The sequence below is a fragment of the Panthera tigris genome, chromosome C1, assembly GCF_018350195.1.
Source record: "Panthera tigris isolate Pti1 chromosome C1, P.tigris_Pti1_mat1.1, whole genome shotgun sequence".
NCBI lineage: Eukaryota > Metazoa > Chordata > Mammalia > Carnivora > Felidae > Panthera > Panthera tigris.
In genome coordinates, this window is record NC_056667.1 from 13058894 (window position 1) to 13075474 (window position 16581).

Sequence of the window (16581 nt, forward strand, 5' to 3'; positions counted from 1 at the left end):
CAGTGCCTGGCACGTGGTAAGGACTCAATTCCATTCATTCATTCATCCAACAAATATTTATTGAGCGAGTACCATGTTCCGGGCTCTGGGGACAGAGCAACGAACGGGACAGATAAAGGCCTGGCCCTCGTAGGGTTTATGTTCTAGGAGTAGCTCACACGCAAAGACCTATTTACTGATTCGGTGAAAATCTGTCGCAGGAGTGAATGAACACTCAAGCATTTCATCCTCCAGGGAGGGGACACGCACACATTGCTTGGGCCTTGGCCTTCCAGGACAGCACCTCGTCTGCTCCCACCAGCCTTGCCTTCCTCTGCCTGCCATGATCTCACGGTCCCAAGCCGCGATGGCACCAGAGGAGCGTGTCAGAGCCCCAGGGACCAGCCTGCCTCCAGGTGCTTGCTCGGAGTGTCCTTCATTTTCTCTCTGGGCTGATCTCATGAGTGCGGACAAGTCTCTGGGCCCCGGCTCTACGCGCCCACCTGCCCACCGGGTCTCCAGTCCGTGGTTGCCAGGCGGGCCCCCTTCTGTCACATACTGACATTCTACATCCTCGGACTTTCCAGTAAGAACTGTTCTGCCTTCCAGCCCTAGCTCTGGATGGTGGGAAGGGACCCAGAAGCAGGGATGACCCGGAAAAGTGTTAGCATGCGTAAAAATTACCGTCTGTACGGACGCTTACCACACACCAGGTGCTGTTACAAATGTCATCTCATTTAATCCTCCTGAGAGGGACAGAGGTAGGTTGCATTATCCCATTTTATAGATGAGGAAGCTGAGGCTTGAAGAGGCGAGGCGCAGAAAGTTAGTAACAGAAATCAAGAATTTGACTGGGGGTGGAGAAAATCAGCCTTGCTTCTTGCCCGAAAGCCTCCCACAGGCCGGGAGCACCAGGCTGGGACTAAGCACCCTTTGAAGAGGCCCACCTCCACCTGGAAGCCTTCTGTGATCACCCCTCCTCCCAGAAGAATCCTTGGCCCCTCCATGGGTGTCAGGTCACAGTTGGCAAATATCTCTGCTACAGCCTCGCCTTCCCTGGCTCTGCTGTCTCAGGTCCTTGTGGGCTGTGTATCCCCACCAGACGGACTGCGGCCACATCTGAAATGTGGTTCGTCCTCTCCCCCGGGGCCTGGAACAGTGCCTGAAAGTCTTAGGCCTGGAACATGTTTCCAGAATTAAAGAGAAGGTGTCACTCATCACACCAGCTGCCCACCCATGGCCTGTGATAACCCCTCTCCCCCTACCCAGCCTCACCTCAGGGACTGCTGTCACCAAGAACCACAGAATATCCTCCTCGCAAATAGCCACTGGCCCATGGCCTGGGGCCTGACGGTGCGTTCCAAGGTGCGTTCCAAGGCAGTCCCTTTCCAGAGCCTTCCCTGAGCCCCAGGGAAGGGACATCACAAGCCTCGGGCTCTGGCTGTCCCAGGCTGCTTTAATGGGAAGCAGTTATTTCCTCCTAGGCTGACAGGAAGGCCCCAGACTTGGCACCAGGAAAGAAAAAAAAAAAAAAAGATGTAAATAAAACCAAAGGAAAACTAGGTGCGTCCTTGAAACTCCCCTGTCCCTCGGCCTGAAACAGTGATTTACGACTCAGATAATTCTTCCGTGCTTTATCCGGGGTGTGTGGGAATGTGTGGACGTGTGGGGTGCAGGTGTATTTTCCTAGTAATAAAACCCTCAGTCCCGGCGAATAAATTTGTGGAGACAGTTTTACCGACAGGTTTTTTTTCTCCTTTGTATAATAAAAAAAATGGAGTGAATTTCGAGATTGGGACGATAAGGGCTGCCGCATTTTAGGAGGAGATAAAAAGCAGTACCTGAGAGAAGAGGCAAGGCTGCAAGTCAAATGGGCAGGACGCCTTCCACTTTTATGACTTCGGGAGAAAATTCCTCAAACCTCCGCTGGGCTCCAGGCATCCTCCTGCTGACAGCGGAGGGTCGTGGGGACTGGGGGGGGGGGGGGGGGTTGGGAGGCTGGTTTGTCCTCAGCCCCTGGGGGCCCGCCCCGTGGGAGCCAGAGCCCTGCCAGGGGCCCCGCGTGGGACCGTGGCTAAATCTCCTTTCCTCTCCAAGCCACAGTTTCTTCATCTGCAAAACGGGCCACCTGTTGTCTCTGCCGTTCCCTCCGCAGGACCCTGTGTGCCAGCAGGAAGCAAAGGCTTAAGGCACATTTCTCATGGGGGGGCCAGATCACCTTTGGGGCCGTCCTGCACATTGTGGGCTGGTTACAGCATCCGCGCTCTCTGCCGCTAGATGCCAGTACGAAACCAGCGCCCCCGCCGGGTTGTGATGACCAAAGATGGTTCCACCCGTGGCCAACTGTCCCCTGGGGGTTGGGCAATATCATACCCGCTCCCTCCTCTTCCTCCCTGGTCCTTCAGTCTCGGCCATCCCTCTCTGGGAAGCCAGGCCCAGTGCTGCGGAAGAGGCCAGCGGGGAGCACACAGCCTCAGAGGGGAGCACACAGCCCCCAGAGGGGAGCACACAGCCCCCAGAGGGGAAGATAAGTGAAAAGTATGAGCTGAAGGAAGATAAGCCCAGAGGAGAGTCAGAGAGACCTGAGCTTGGCAAGGGGTAAGCAGAAACCCTGCAGAGGGGAGTCCCAACGCTGATCCTGCACCCCGGGTTCCGGAAGCTTATCATCACTCTGACCCTGCCTATGGGGCTCCCTGGGGGTCCCGGGACTGTCAGGGGCCTCCTGACTCCTCATGAGCTCGCAGACCGTGGCGGGGGTGGGGGTGACACGCACTGATGTGACCCGTGCCTGGCACACAGCTGGCGCCCCGTAAATGCTAGCCAGCTTGTGCCTTGAACCTGTGTCCCCTAAGCCAGTAACGACACCAGCTGGGCCAGACAGATGTGGTCCAAGCCAGATGTGCCCAGAGGGGCCCAGCTGCACCCAGGCCGGGGCTCCCAGGAAGGCTACAGATCCAAGCGGCTTCCAGGGTGCCCCCCAGCCCAGCCCCTTGGAGAAAGCCCTCCCAGCCGGCCCCCCCCCCCTGCCTCCAGCATGCAGAGCCGCGGGGAGTTAATTCCACTTCTCCAGGCCCAGGCATGAGGCCTCCCTGGTCGCAGGCTGTTAGCGCGGAGCCCAGCTGAGCAGCGAGAGGCTGCAAGCTCCCGGTCTATAATAGAGTTGCTGACGCAGGCGGAAAACTGTAGGGAAGACTGCAGCCGAGTAAACAGATAAATAATTGAAACAGTGACAACACATACCTTGCTGCTTTGTGGAGTAACACTTTCATTAGCTGGAGGCAGCGCAGGCGGGAGGATGTGCCGGGCGGCGAGCTGGAGCGCGGGACACTTGGGTCCGGCCTTCAATCAGCCGCGAACAGCTGGGCACCGGAACAGCCTTTGTTTTCCACTATAGGCTTTCTTGTCACCTCCGGAGGTCCCCTGACTTCTCTGGGCCTCCGTGTGCTTGGGGAGGTGGGGGCCTCGTGACCTCCCTCCCGTCCCGAGGGCAGCTGGAGGAGAGGGAGCCCCCAAGCTGTCCTCTTCCCTCCGCCCCGTGACAGCAGAGTGGGTTCTCCCCAGCCTTCTTAAGAGCCCCCTGCCCCCAGACAGGCCCCTCCAACCATCGTCACCCTACGGCCTGAAGGAACCTGTAAATGGAATCCAAGGTGACCCCCTCCACGTTGCCTGCAGGGACAGTTGAGTTCCCTTGCCTACCGGGCACGCTGAACACAATCCTCTTTCCCTGAGCATACCTGCTCTTTCCTACCACGGGGCCTTTGCTCCTGCTGTCTCCTCTGCTTACAGAGCTCTCCCACCTTTTGCCAGGCTGCCTGTCTCCTGTTCTCCCTTCAGAAGGCAACTTAGACATCCCTTCCTCTAGGAAGCCCTCTGTGACTACCCTGTCCCCAGACGGGGGCTGCCTGGGCTCCCCTGCCATTCTGTGCCTGCCCCTTACAGAATTTACCAGAAATGATTGCCAGAGAGGAGAGCCAGCTGTGCTCCTTCCCGGCGTGGGACCTTGGGAAGTCACTTTGCTCCAGAGCCTCGGCTTACACATCAGCGGAGTGGGGATGACCTGGGAGCGTTCTGGTGATGGCAGTGTCTCCTGGCGGCCTCGCCCAGGGCCCCTGGGGGCCGGGCGTCCTGGCTCTGCATCTCCAGCGTCCCTGCGTCCGCGCTCTGTCTGGGGGAAAGGGGCGAGGCCGGCCGAGCGCTCCCCTGTAGCTGCCTCTGTGCTGCCTTGCAGGTGACGGACGGCGGCACCATCAAGCAAAAGATCTTCACCTTCGACGCCATGTTCTCCACCAACTACTCGTACATGGAGAACTACCGCAAGAGGGAGGACCTGGTGTACCAGTCCACCGTGAGGTGAGGGGCCGGGGGCCGGGGGCCGGGGGCCGGGGGCTGAGGGTCGAGGCTGGGGGCCGGAGGTTGGGGGTCGAGGCTGGGGGCCGGGGGCCGGGGGCTGGGGATCAAGGCTGGGGGCCGGGGGCTGGGGGCTGGGGGCTGGGGGCCGGGGACCACGGGCTAGGGATCGAGGCCGGGGGCCGGGGGCTGGGGATCGAGGCTGGGGGCCAGGGGCTAGGGGCTGGGGGCCAGGGGCCGGGGTCTGGGGACTGGGGGCCGGGGCTAAGGATTGAGGCCGGGGGCCGGGGGCTGGGGGTTAAAGGTTGAGGCTGGGGGCCGGGGGCCAGGGGCCGGGGGCTGGGAGCTGGGTGCCAGGAGCCAGGGGCTAGGGGTCGAGGCCGGGGCCTGGGGGCCACTTCCCCAGCCCTTTCCTATCTGCCCTGCGATGCTCTTGCCGGTTCTCTGGATCACCTTCCATGGGCTTGGAAGGCAGGGCTGGGGGCTGTGCTGCAGAAGGGAACCCGGTGCCTAGAGGGACGTGCCCTGGAAGGAAGAGCAGGAAAGCGGTCACGTCCCCACCCTGCCGCGTGCCCCTCGACGTCAGCCTCCCCAGCCAGCTCCTCCCAGCAGTCCCGCAAAGTGGGTTTTCCAAACCCAGTTTCCAGGTGGGACACTGAAGTCCAGAGAGGGTGAGCCACATTCCCCAAAGTCCCGCAGCCGGGAAGGACAGACCTGGGATGTGAGCCAGTTCTGCCTGGTCCTGAAGCCCGTGCCATACGCTCTCCCAGTCCCCACAGGCCCCTGCCCGGCAAGCAAAACCGACCCCAAACAACTGGACCCCAGGTCGGAAGCGGCAGCAGGTTGGGGAGGAAGAGCCCCCGGGGACAGAGACACTTAATATTTCTACCCCTACCCTCTTTCCGGAAGGAAGCAGATCGCAGCCCATGCGCTGCCGTGTTCTAGGTGTGTGGGTGCCACGCCCCCACACGCTTCTCGTGCACTTTCCAAAGGCCCCGGTCCTGTTTTACATCTCGGACCCTTAACGGTCACTTCCCAGTGTGCCTCTCCCTCTGGCGACCTGGTAAACTCCCCACCAGGCTTCAGGACCCACTCAAGCAGACGCCTTCCTTCAGGACACCTTGTTCGGACGACCCCCCCCCCCACCGCCGTAGCAGAGTGAATCTCCCCCAAAGCCGACGGCTCCGCGAGAGGGGTGGGAGTCCCGCTGCATTGATGAAAAGCTAAAGACTGGCACTGAACGGGCATAGTCTTGCACACACACACACACACACACACACACACGTGTATGTGTGTTTTTCCACACAACACAGGCAAATGCATTGCCCAGTGCCCAGGCAAGAAGGCAGCAGTGTGCAGGGCTGGCACGTAGTAGGTGCACAGTGAAATCTGCACCTTGGCTAGGTGACCCTGCGTATGCTCCTCGTCCCTTTGAGCCTCAGTCTCCCCGCGGGTAAGATAAGAAAACGGGACGGGAAGGTTGCCCAGGGCTCACCCAGCCCGGCACGGGGATTCTGGCAGGTGATCATCTGCTGCGCACTTTGTAAGCTGGAAGGTGGGACCTTTCTGGGTCCCCCTCCTCTCCGGGCTCTGTGCCAGGAGCTGAGAACCAGCCAGCCCTTGCGGGGGGAGGTCTGGTGAGCACGTGGGCGCGAAGGGACACGGAGGCGGAGGGCAAATGGCCGCACAGATGCCTTTATTGACGTTTATGATTTCCCCTGGACCTGCTTCCAAAAAGGATTTGGGGCACCTTAAGGTATTAAGGCACACCTAAGACAAGCCAGTTACAGTCCGGATGAAAAACTCATTTTGGACAAGAAAACAACTATTTTGGGAACCACAGATGATGCTGGGGCAAGTGCACATTCAGATCACCCCCACGCTTCCCAGACCCCCACCCCCTCTGCGCCCTCCCCACGTGCTTACCATCACCCCTCCCCCACAGCCTGTCCCATCATTTCCAACCCCCCCTCCATCTCATTCCTACGCCCAGAAGGAAGCCCGGGACCACCAGAGCAGCCCTGACCCCCCCACCCTCTCCCAGAACACAGCTCAGCCACTCCCGACTGAGTGACCTTGGACGAGGGCCTTCACCCCTCTCTGTGTCAGTCTCCTCACCTGTCAACAGACTTCGTAGGATCTGCTTCGTACAATCCTCGTGGGGTTTAAGGGAGAGTTCTGTCCCACGGCCTGAGTTTCCAATCCTTACCCCTCCGCCCACTTTGCATTAGTGTCACCCGGGCTTGGGGACTCTGCCTGAGTTTCCCCAGTCTCTAGAAGGCAATGACAACAGTAAGAAGCTCGCTCCAGCCTTGGGAGGGTCCCCGCGTTAATTCACATAAAGCGCTGCCTCAGTCGCTGAGCGATGGCTGTGTGTTGCTGTTCTTGCCCAGAAAAAACCCTCCTTCTTCCACCATCAAAAAAAAAAAAACAAAAAAAACCCACCTTTCCTCACATCTCATAAAGGCGCCTTATACGCCCTGAATCTCTGCTAATCCCCGCGAACAACCCTGTACATGCAGGCAGATTTGCTAGCAGTTTTCTCTAGCCCTGGTTTACAGACGGGGTCGAAGTTGGGCGAGGCCCAGGGTTCCCTGCTGGAACGACACAGACCCCATCGGATCCCAAGCCACCTCATCCTGTGCCCACACCTTGCTGCCCTGCCCATTTCACGCCTGACGGAAACGGAAGCCCAGAGAGGGAGGTGGCTTTTGCCCGAGGTCACACAGCAGTGCTGACTCGTGGCCAGTGTTCTTTCCTTCCCCAGCCTCGGTTCCGGCGGTGGCCTCCCAGGTGGAGCTCACCGAGGAGCCTGGGGGAAGCGAAAGCAGAAGGGAAGGAAAGAGTCTAATCGGATCACGGAGAGCAGCCGTGCGGAAGGAGGCTGCGTCTCCAGGCTGCGGGGCCCCATTAGGGCTGGCGGAGGGGCGCGGGGACTCCGCATTTACATATAAATGAAGATATTTACAAATTAATGCATTTCAACTAGAGAGAGTCCCAGCTCCACAGCTGTCTGAGTTGCTTGCTCTTCAGCTTTTGGGAAAAGTAGGGGGAGAAGGAAGCCTGGATGACCAAGAATTGGCAGAGAGCAATTCTCAGGCAGTGGAAGGAGCCCCAGGGACTCCCAGAGCGTCTCCGCCTGCTGGTGGGGTTCCCGGAGGGGCGGGCATCCGGTGGGGGTGACGGGGCTTCTGCCGCCTGGGGTAGCACCCCGGTTCATGACCTTGGACAAGTCACTGCCCCTCCCAGTGCCCCTGTCTATCACATGTCTGTCGAATGAGCCTCAGAATCCAGAACTTCCCAGCTTGGAATTGGCAGTAATTCATTCCTTCCGAGGACGTTTTAATTGAGCACCTACTAGGAGCCTGGCATGGTAGAAGGTGTCTTGGGGAATCCAGCGGGGAATTAAACTTTCGTGGGGGGGAAGATAGTAAACAAGGGGGGGGGGGTGAGACGTAAGTGAATGGTTCAGCCCACATTCCACAAAGGTGTGAATTTGAATGAGGGGCGAGCGGGGTGCAGACCCGGGAAGGACCCTCGTGCTGGGGTGCCATCCAAATGGTTGGCCAAGGCCTGAGGGATGGGAAGGAGCCATCCCAGTAGGGACAAGGGCGATGTGGCAGGTGTCCGCACCCACTCACACCCTTGACCCCTCGACAGCCTTCTCAGGCAGCCGTAGCCCCACTCAGCTTGCTCAAGGAGTGGGGGCGGGTGTGCCAGAGAACTAGCATCCCCAGAGCAGCCTCGGCCGACGGGAGATATTGGATGGATCTCCTGGCCCCCCTGCCCCTTGGCTGGGACCACTCAGACAGGTGCTCGCTGTCCCCTCGAGCTCCCCAGCAGGACTGAGGCTGAGAGGCTGCCCACAATACCCTCCGGGATGCACCTGTATCGGCTTCTTCCCTCCCGTCCTGGCTTCCTGGGACACCCTCCCACATAGGCCACTGGCTCCGGAATCCCTGGTCACAGGGTCTGCTTCTCAGGGGCCGCCCTGAGTGGGTGACAGTCCCACCAGCTGGCCTCCTGCACATGGCCATCCTCCACACCTGCCCTCTCAGGCCCTGCCTCGGCCCCCGTTCACCCGTTCACCCGTCCCACCAGACCAAGAACAGCTGGACCAAATGGATGGATCCCCCCACCGAGGGGAAGACCGCGTGGGCAAAGCTCACTAATCCCTGCAGAACGCGCCCACCCATGCCCCAGCGTCCGCTGCTTCCCCTGTCCCATTCCGTCTGCTCAGGATGCCGTGAGGAGCGCCAAGCAGCCTTCGCTGTCTAGGAAATCTAGACTCAAGGGGTTGAGTGTGCTCCTGCCCCTCCCGCACCTCGCCCACCTCCCTTTGCCAAGGCCCTGAGCATCCTTTCGGGTCCCGCTTAAACCCCACCTCCTCCAGGAAGCCAGTCTTGACCGCCCAGACTGGGTCGGATACCCTAGGGTGCTCCCCCCCCCATACAGTCCCGGCCCTGACAACTAGGAGTTCAAAGTCTGCTTCTGCCACTAGACTCGAAGCCCTGTGGACAGGGCTTGGGTCTGTGGCCTTCCCCACTGTCTCCCCAGCCCAGCGCCCCCACCCCCACCCACCCCCACCCCACTGAAGACAGTTTGTAGACGCTCGTGGAGTGGGTGAGTTCTTCTGGCGTTCTTCCACCGCAGCTGTCCCTGCTGCGAGATGAACGTAGGAGGGAGCAGTTCAGGCCCCCGTGCCTTCTCTAATGTTTTCGCCCTTCATTCATCACCAAGGAATTGAGCAATTGCTGTATGTCAGGGACAGTGTTGGGGATAAAATGGTGAGCAAGACATAATCAGACCTGCTCTTGTGAGGTTTACGGTGTAGGGGGTGAGGAGAGACAGACCATAAAAATACGTTTAAAAGAAAGAGGGAAAATATTGACAGCTGGCGATGAGTGTGTGAAGGAAATCAGGTAACGTGATAGAGGAGGACGGGAACAGTCTACGGCTATACCACCCTGAACGTGCCCGATCTCGTCTGATCTCGGAAGCTAAGCAGGGTCGGGCCTGGTTAGTACTTGGATGGGAGAAGGACGAGAATAACGGACTATGTGGAGGCGGGGCTACAAGGTGTCTCATAGGAGGTGACATCGAAACAGCGATCTGCAGGACAAAAAGAAGGCACTGGCAGGGTTGGGGTGGCAGGGGGAGCATTCCAGGCAGAGGGCACAGCAAGTGCAAAGGTCCTGAGGTGAGGAAGCATGACATGATCTCGGGGCTACTGGACGGCGGGGTGACCGGAGTTAGGGGGCAAGCTGGCATTCATTCTCAGTGTCCTGGAAGCCGCTGAAGCGACCAGAGGTCATGGTCTGATGTGATATGTATCTTGTAAAGCTCACCCCCATTGCCAAGTGGAAGGCAGGTTGGAGATGTCCGGGAAGGAAGACAAAGCCCTCCCCAGATGAGCCTCTGCTCAGGACTAAGTTCCCAAGTCTGAGTGAGCTGGGAGAGGGCATGGGACTGGCAGGGGCCAGGAGGCAAAGGGGTGCCAGAGAGCCAGCTCTCCTTCCAAGGGTTGCTTACCATTCCCGTGAACCCGTGCGCCTTCCCCTGGAGCCACAACAGGAGGCGGAGAACAGCTGGGTGGGTGGGGAGGAGCCTGGGGGCTTCGTGGAGAGCGCGAGTACACAGTTATATCTCCCTGATTCATATTTATCAGAGGGGGGAGATGTGGGAGAAATCAAGTGAATGCTAGAAGACCCCGGAGGAGAAAGGACGCGGGAAGAAATGCCACTTCCTTTACGACTTCGAGACAGCGCGTATTGAACATTTGCTGCATCCAAGGCACAGAGCTGGGGCATGGCGCCCAGAGGCGGTCAGAATGCGGCCCCAGCCTCCTCGGAGCTTAAAGCCTGCCCCCTGCCCCCACCCCCACTTGCCCAGAAGCTCCCCCAAGGCTCCGCTCTGTCTTTTCCACCTCAGTAACCCCAGACCCCCACCCGGCCTTTAGAGAGGAACAATAAATATTTGTGGAGTGAAGGGAGAGAAAGGGGAGATAAAACATGGAGATAAATAGCTAACAATTCGCGTAATAAAGTGATGGCTGTCATAGGAAAGATTCCGATATAATGCGGTGATGAATCAGAGCTGGAGAGACCGGGGAAATCACAGAGAAGGTGGCGTTTGAAGTGGCCCTAGAAGCAGAAGTAGGTTTTAGACAAAGAGGAGCGGGGAACAGACACTCCAGGCGGAGAGCACTGCCTGGGCAAAAGCGTGGGGGTAGGGGAGGCGTTGGACCTAAGGACTGGACCACTCGAAGCAGGCAGGCAGAGACCGCAGAGGAGAAGAGGCCCCCGGGATCTGTTCGACGGAACACCGTGCTGGTTTTTAGACACATGCACGGTTTGATCCAAAGAGCAGAGGGGCTTGCTTCCCTTTGGGAAGGTAACTGGCCCTTCTGCAGACTCATCTCGAAGGGGCAGGGCAAGATCCTCCTTCACTCTCCGTACAGAGAAAAGGGCCGTCGGACCCTGGTTGATCTGAGAGTCTGAGTTCCGTCCTTGTCCTTTTCTGCATGTTATCATGAGCCGTGCATCTTTTTTCGCCAGGATTCACATAGCACACGAAACGGCGGTTCATTTGTTCGCTCATCTGACCACTCGGCAGATACACGCCGAGTACCTCACGTGCCGGGCTTGTGCTAGGTCTCGCCCCGTTCTTGACCCACTGGAAACCCTCTCCCCTCTCCTACCCAGTGAGCCTCTAGGAATGCAAAAGAGCCAGAGTGACATTGTGAGGATAACCTTGAGCCCTTTTCTTCAGTTTTTTTCAGAACAGATCATGCCTCTTATCCGCATCTGGATTGAACAGCCCAAGCGGGAGCCGGGTCCCCATCTGAAACCCAGGGGTTCTCCTCCCGACCACTGGGGGCGTTTCCAGCCGCGAGCCCCGCGCTAGGAGCCTGGGCTGCAAGGTTCCCTCTCCCCCCCCCCCCCCCCCCCGCTCCTCACCCCCCACCCCCACTCGTCCCCAGCAGCAAGCTGCTCCCCCCCCCCCAGACCACCTGCATTAGGATCGCCTTGGGAGTTGCTTAAAAATACCAATTCCTGGGTCCACCAAGACAGAATTTGATTCAAGGCCTCTGGAGCGGGGCCCGGGGAATCCGTCTTTTTAAAAGTCTTCCGGATAAAGTTTCTGGCAGCATCTGTTCCACACACCTTCCACCTGCTCCGATATGCAGACTGGGGCCAGAGGACTCAGGGGGAAGAGGCAAGGCACAGACACCTCTAGGTCCTGCTGATAGCCGGTGGCCAGCAAACGGTTGTCCTAAGGCCCCCGGGGGCCAGGCTCGTTCAGGTCGAAGGTGACAAAATAGTCGACCAGCCAGTGACCTCACAGGCACCGACCAGTTCCCGAGCCCGGGTCACACCTCCATGCCCAGCTGGCACAGTCACCAGGGGAACGAAAACAGCTGGTGTGTGCGTGGCCCTGTGCTAATCTTCTCAGAAAACGGGGCCTTGGCTAGGGAACAAGGGGGCCCAGGAGCAAGGTGCCCTCCCTATAGTCCCCTGGCACTTTCCCCAAAGGAGCTCTACTGACCCAACCCCAGGCCTCTTGCCCCCAGTGTACCAGTCAGAGTAGGAGTTATTGGACCCGTGTCTGTGTCAGACCCACAGGCAGGGCCCTCAGCCTTCCCTCCCGGGCCTTTCTCTCAGGGCGGGCACCCTCCCTAGTTCATCTCTAGGTCCTCAGTGCCTGGCACAAGGCCTATGAGGGGGACCCAGGGCCTTGGTAAAGGTTTGTCGAATCAAGAGACTGACAGCTTATCCAAATGTGGAATTATCGTTTCAAACAGCGAAACTTTTTTCCAACCCAGCATCTGGTTTAACTCTAACAACCATCCCGGGGAGTACAGATCTCAGACTCATGGAATCCTGTTGTAGTCGGTGGTGGCACAGAAGAACAGAGAGGTGTGGTCACTTGTCCAAGGTCACACAGCATACACATGGTGAAGTCTGGGTTCACACACCAGGCCAGACTGGGTCTCTGGGCCGTCGGGGGCAGGCTCGTTCAACACAGTCACGGAGTGCCTACCCACTCAGGACCAGCACCAGGCATTCCAGACTGAGGAACTTAGGAAGGACATGCAACCTTGTGTGTCCATCCCCCCGTGCACATGGTGAACATGCACACACACACACACACACACACACACACACACACTGGATCTGTGGCCCAAGATTCTTGGTGCCTCCAGGTAGCAAGCTGCCAGAGTCAGTCTCCACTTTAAAAATAGCTGCTGCCTGGCAGTTCCAGGCCCCTGGATGCCCCTGCCAAGGACACCAAGTGATGCCCAGTCCCGGCTCCAAAAGTGGGTCTCCAGGAGCCGCCCGTCTGCTCAGCTGTTGGTGTCAATCCCACTGACTGGCAGAGAGATCCGCTTAACCTGCGTGTTTCCACGGCCCAAGCGGGACACGCCTCCTGCCCCCCTCGCCCCCCCAGGTCCCTCCCCCTGCCCTGTGGCCTTCCTCCCAACACCCGCCCCGGCCCCCACCGCCCCTCCTCCTGGGCGTCACGCAGCTCCCCACTTCCCTCCTTTCCCAGCCCTGGCCAGTCCTGCTCTGGCCTCTGGGAGCCAGGCTCCTGAGGCCTCGCACAGTCCTCCCGGCACCGCCCCGAGCCCCTTCCCTCCGGCAGAAGTGCCCTGCCAGTGGCAGTGCTCCCGGAGCACGCTGGGTGGCGCATCGCCGCTCTTCCCGCGCCAGGGGGCCCTGGGCGGCTCACACAGATGCCCCCGCCACCCAGGCCCCGAGGCCCTCTCGCCACAGACGCGTCCTCAGCTCAAGCCTCCCCAGGATCCTCTCTTCCGGCCTGGAGGGCCCACCCTCTTTTTTCTTGTTCCCTGACAAGGGCAGGAGCACTTCTCCACGTTGGGTGTGGGGTTGGTGGAGAGTTGATGCGGGGGACCGAGATGTGCCCTGCCGAGCGGGCAGCTAGCACTGGGCAGCCTCCTCCACCCGCTGCCCCCACTCTGTGTTTGCGCCCAGACCCGTGAGGAGGCCCCTGGGGCTCCCAGGACGCGCCCTTCTCTCAGAGGTCGGTCCCCCTGGGGAGGGAAATGCTTGCAAAGCTGTCTGCTGCCCTCTGGTGATGCACTGGGGTATTGCAATAGGGGGTGCCCCGCCTGTGGCCCCTCCAATCACCCAGGATGGGTCTTGTCCCTTAAGAATAGGGAACATTCCTTTCTTCATCTCTAGAGCGTCAGTGCCCAGCACGGGATGTCAGTAGAGATTTGTTAAATTAACGATCTGACAGGTTATCCAAATGTGGAGTTATTATTTCAAACGGTCAGCAAAACTCTTTCCCATTCATCATTTGCCTAAACCCTAATGACAACCTATAGAGTGCAGATCTCAGACCCTATTTATGGGGATTAAGCTCAGCCCAGAGAGGGGGGGTGACTAGCCCAAGAGCTGGGAGAGCTTCCCCGTCAAGCAGAAATTTCCTCCCCTAGGGGCTTCCCCAGTGAATGGGGCTGAGCCCCTGTGCCGGTGGAATGAGGGCCTCTGGGGTAACCCTCCCCTCTTCCGGGAACAAGCCGTCCTTACCAAGGGCCTTCCAGAGTCAGTGCCACCACCCACAATCAACCACAAGGAGCTGCAGACCCCCCACATCACACAGACCCTGGGGCCGGAGGCAGGGGATAGTTCCAATGACGTGTCCCACGCACCACGATAACGTTTCAACCACCTCGGGTACGGCTCGCCCTAATTATTCGTTTGCCATTTGAAAAGTGTTTCTTTGTGACCCGTGGACATCAGGAGACAGAGGTGAACAAGGGAGGTAAGGTCCCTGTGCCCATGGAGCCAACATTCCCGGGGCTGTGACACAGGGGGGGGCTGGGGGAGAGGTCTCTCTGGGATCCGGAAGAGAGAGGAAGCCACCACACGAAGGTCAGGGAATGAGCATTCTGGCAGAGGAGGAGAGCAAGGCCCTGAGCTGGGAGCCAGCTTGATGTGTCATTGAAGAGGAGAGAGAAGCCGAGTGGCTGGGGTGCCAAAGGACTCTGCAGGGAGTGTGGGAGATGAGGCCACATCTCACGGAGCAGGCCTCTTGAACTTGACTGCGCACAGGCCCTGCTTGGTCAAATTCAGTGGAGGGGCGGGGTATGGGGAGCCCTGCCATGCTGTGTTTCTGGTCATCTCCCAGGTGACCCCAGTACTGCAGTCTGCAGCCCCCATTACAAACACCCAGGGAGCTTTGCACACTCCTGACCCCAGGCCAAGCCCCAGCGGTTGAATCAGAACCTTGAGGGCAAGAGGGTGGGGACACAGACATCAGGTTTTCAAAGTTCCCCAAGGGGATTCCCATAGTCAGGCAAGTTTAAGAACTGTCGTAGAACATTCTGGGTCATTAGCATTTGAATTGTATTCCGGAAGTGAGGAGGAGTCATTGAGATTGATCCCTTTTCTACTTTTGGGCTGTGGGAAGATCTGCCCGGGCTGCTGGGGAGGATGCTGGAGTGGAGGCAGGGAGCTGAGGAAGTGAGGGGCTGGGCTGGCCAGGCCGAGGGGGCGGAAGTGATGGGGGAAGGGCTTGGAAACCCAATGGACTGGAAATGGAGGCCCTCAGAGGGACAGGAGCTTGAGCGTGGCCTCCAGGACCATGGCCAGAGCACGTAGGTGGAGGGGCTCCTTCCCGAGACGGGGAGACCAGCAAGGACCGGCTAGGGCTGGGGACGGGTACAGGATTCCCGAGTTCTGTTTGGGCCAGGTGAGGCATGTCTGCGAGACCCCTGAGCAAAGACGGCAAGTAGGTGGATGGAAGCACAAGGCGGGGGAGAGGTTTCGGTCAAGAGGTACAACTATAGGAGCCACAGATGCCATTGAAAGTCACCGTCCCCACCCAGACTCCGGGCAGATCTGCCAGGAGCCTTCGGGCATCACCCAGCCCAACCCCTTCATTCTCCAGGTGGGAAAACCAAAAGACCAGAGACGGTGGATGACTTCCCTGAGGTCACACAGCTTTGGGCAACCAAAGCTCATCTTCTGACGCCTAGACAACCGTGTCCACAGAGCTCAGCGCAGCTTTCCCCGACCCCAGCCCATGGGGCAGAGTTGCTGAGATAGCAAATCATTTCTATATCTGCAGTCAGACAACCAGGGCTGTTAGAAATTATCTACACACACACACACACACACACACACACACACTATCCTTTTCCTTCTAAGTAAAAAATCAGTAACTGGGCTGTCAGCTTTATTACTAATTATGCAACTACTTTATTACTGGTATTAAAAAAAATTGAAGGCTAAAAATGTCCAGGAAAGACTTAATTTAGTAAACGGTTCAGAACAAAGTATTTGTCGCCGCGGTATTTCTTCACATTAGACTTTGCTCTGGGTGATTCAGACCTCCTCTTTAATATATTATTGCAGCCCTAATAAAGTTCCCAGGTTCTGGGAGAATCTCCTTTGCCTCGGAAGGTAATTTTGTTTCAGGAGGTGAGGACTGGGGGGGATTGACGGTGAGTGGAAGGTCTGGTGAGCCTAAGGGTCCTGGAAGTTCAGTCAGGCAAGGAGAGGGCAGGAGACGTGTGCGCGCTGCTGAGCTCGCAGCAGGCTTGAAGTGATGGCAGGTGCCGGAATGAATGGAGGGATGAATGAGTGAGTGAGCGAAGGAAGGAAGGAGGGAAGGAAGGGAGGGAGGGAGGGAGGAAGGAGGGAAGGAAGGGAGGGAGGGAGGGAGAGAATGAGTGAACGGAGGAAGCGTGCCCAGCTGGCTCCCTGGGTGGCTGTAGACTGAGGGAGAAGGCGTCACCCAACACCTGCCAGGGAGAGAACTAAGTGAGAAGACAGCGGGGGCGGGGGGGCCTTGGCCTTTAGTAGGAAATAGACACGTGTCTATTTGCAGGTAACACCGACCACAGCCGAGATGAAGGAGTAGCACCAACAAGGCCGCGGGCCAGGGAGGTCTTTCTCATTTCAGAAAAAGCCAAAGAGACAACCAGAGAGGTTGAGTGACTTCTTCCAGGTCACACAGTCCAGTAGCAATGAAGGAGCCAGGACCCAGGCTTCCTGGCGTCCAGTCGAGTGCTAGCTTCTTCTTCCCGGCTCCCGACAGCTTGCGTCCCTTCTCTGCGCCTCTGGACCCCTCACTGCCCAGGTGCCTTCTACCCCCAGCAGCCAGAGGGAGCTTTCAGATCACGGCACCTGCTACGTGAAGCCCCCGCAGGGGCTTTCCAACTCGCTTGGGAGAGGATCCTGGCTTCTTGTCGCTTCAGGACTGCAAGATCCCAGGTGATCC

At 58.5% G+C, this 16581-nt stretch overlaps 1 protein-coding gene across 2 annotated transcripts in view; it reads left to right on the forward strand.

Moving 5' to 3' along the window:
* IGSF21 (immunoglobin superfamily member 21) overlaps positions 1-16581 on the forward strand; it is a 232464-nt gene that overhangs the window by 151870 nt on the left and 64013 nt on the right. For both annotated transcript variants that reach the window (XM_042996364.1, XM_042996365.1), the window contains exon 3: positions 4208-4329. In XM_042996364.1, coding sequence (XP_042852298.1) covers positions 4208-4329 — 122 coding nt within the window. The remainder of the gene's footprint in view (positions 1-4207; positions 4330-16581) is intronic.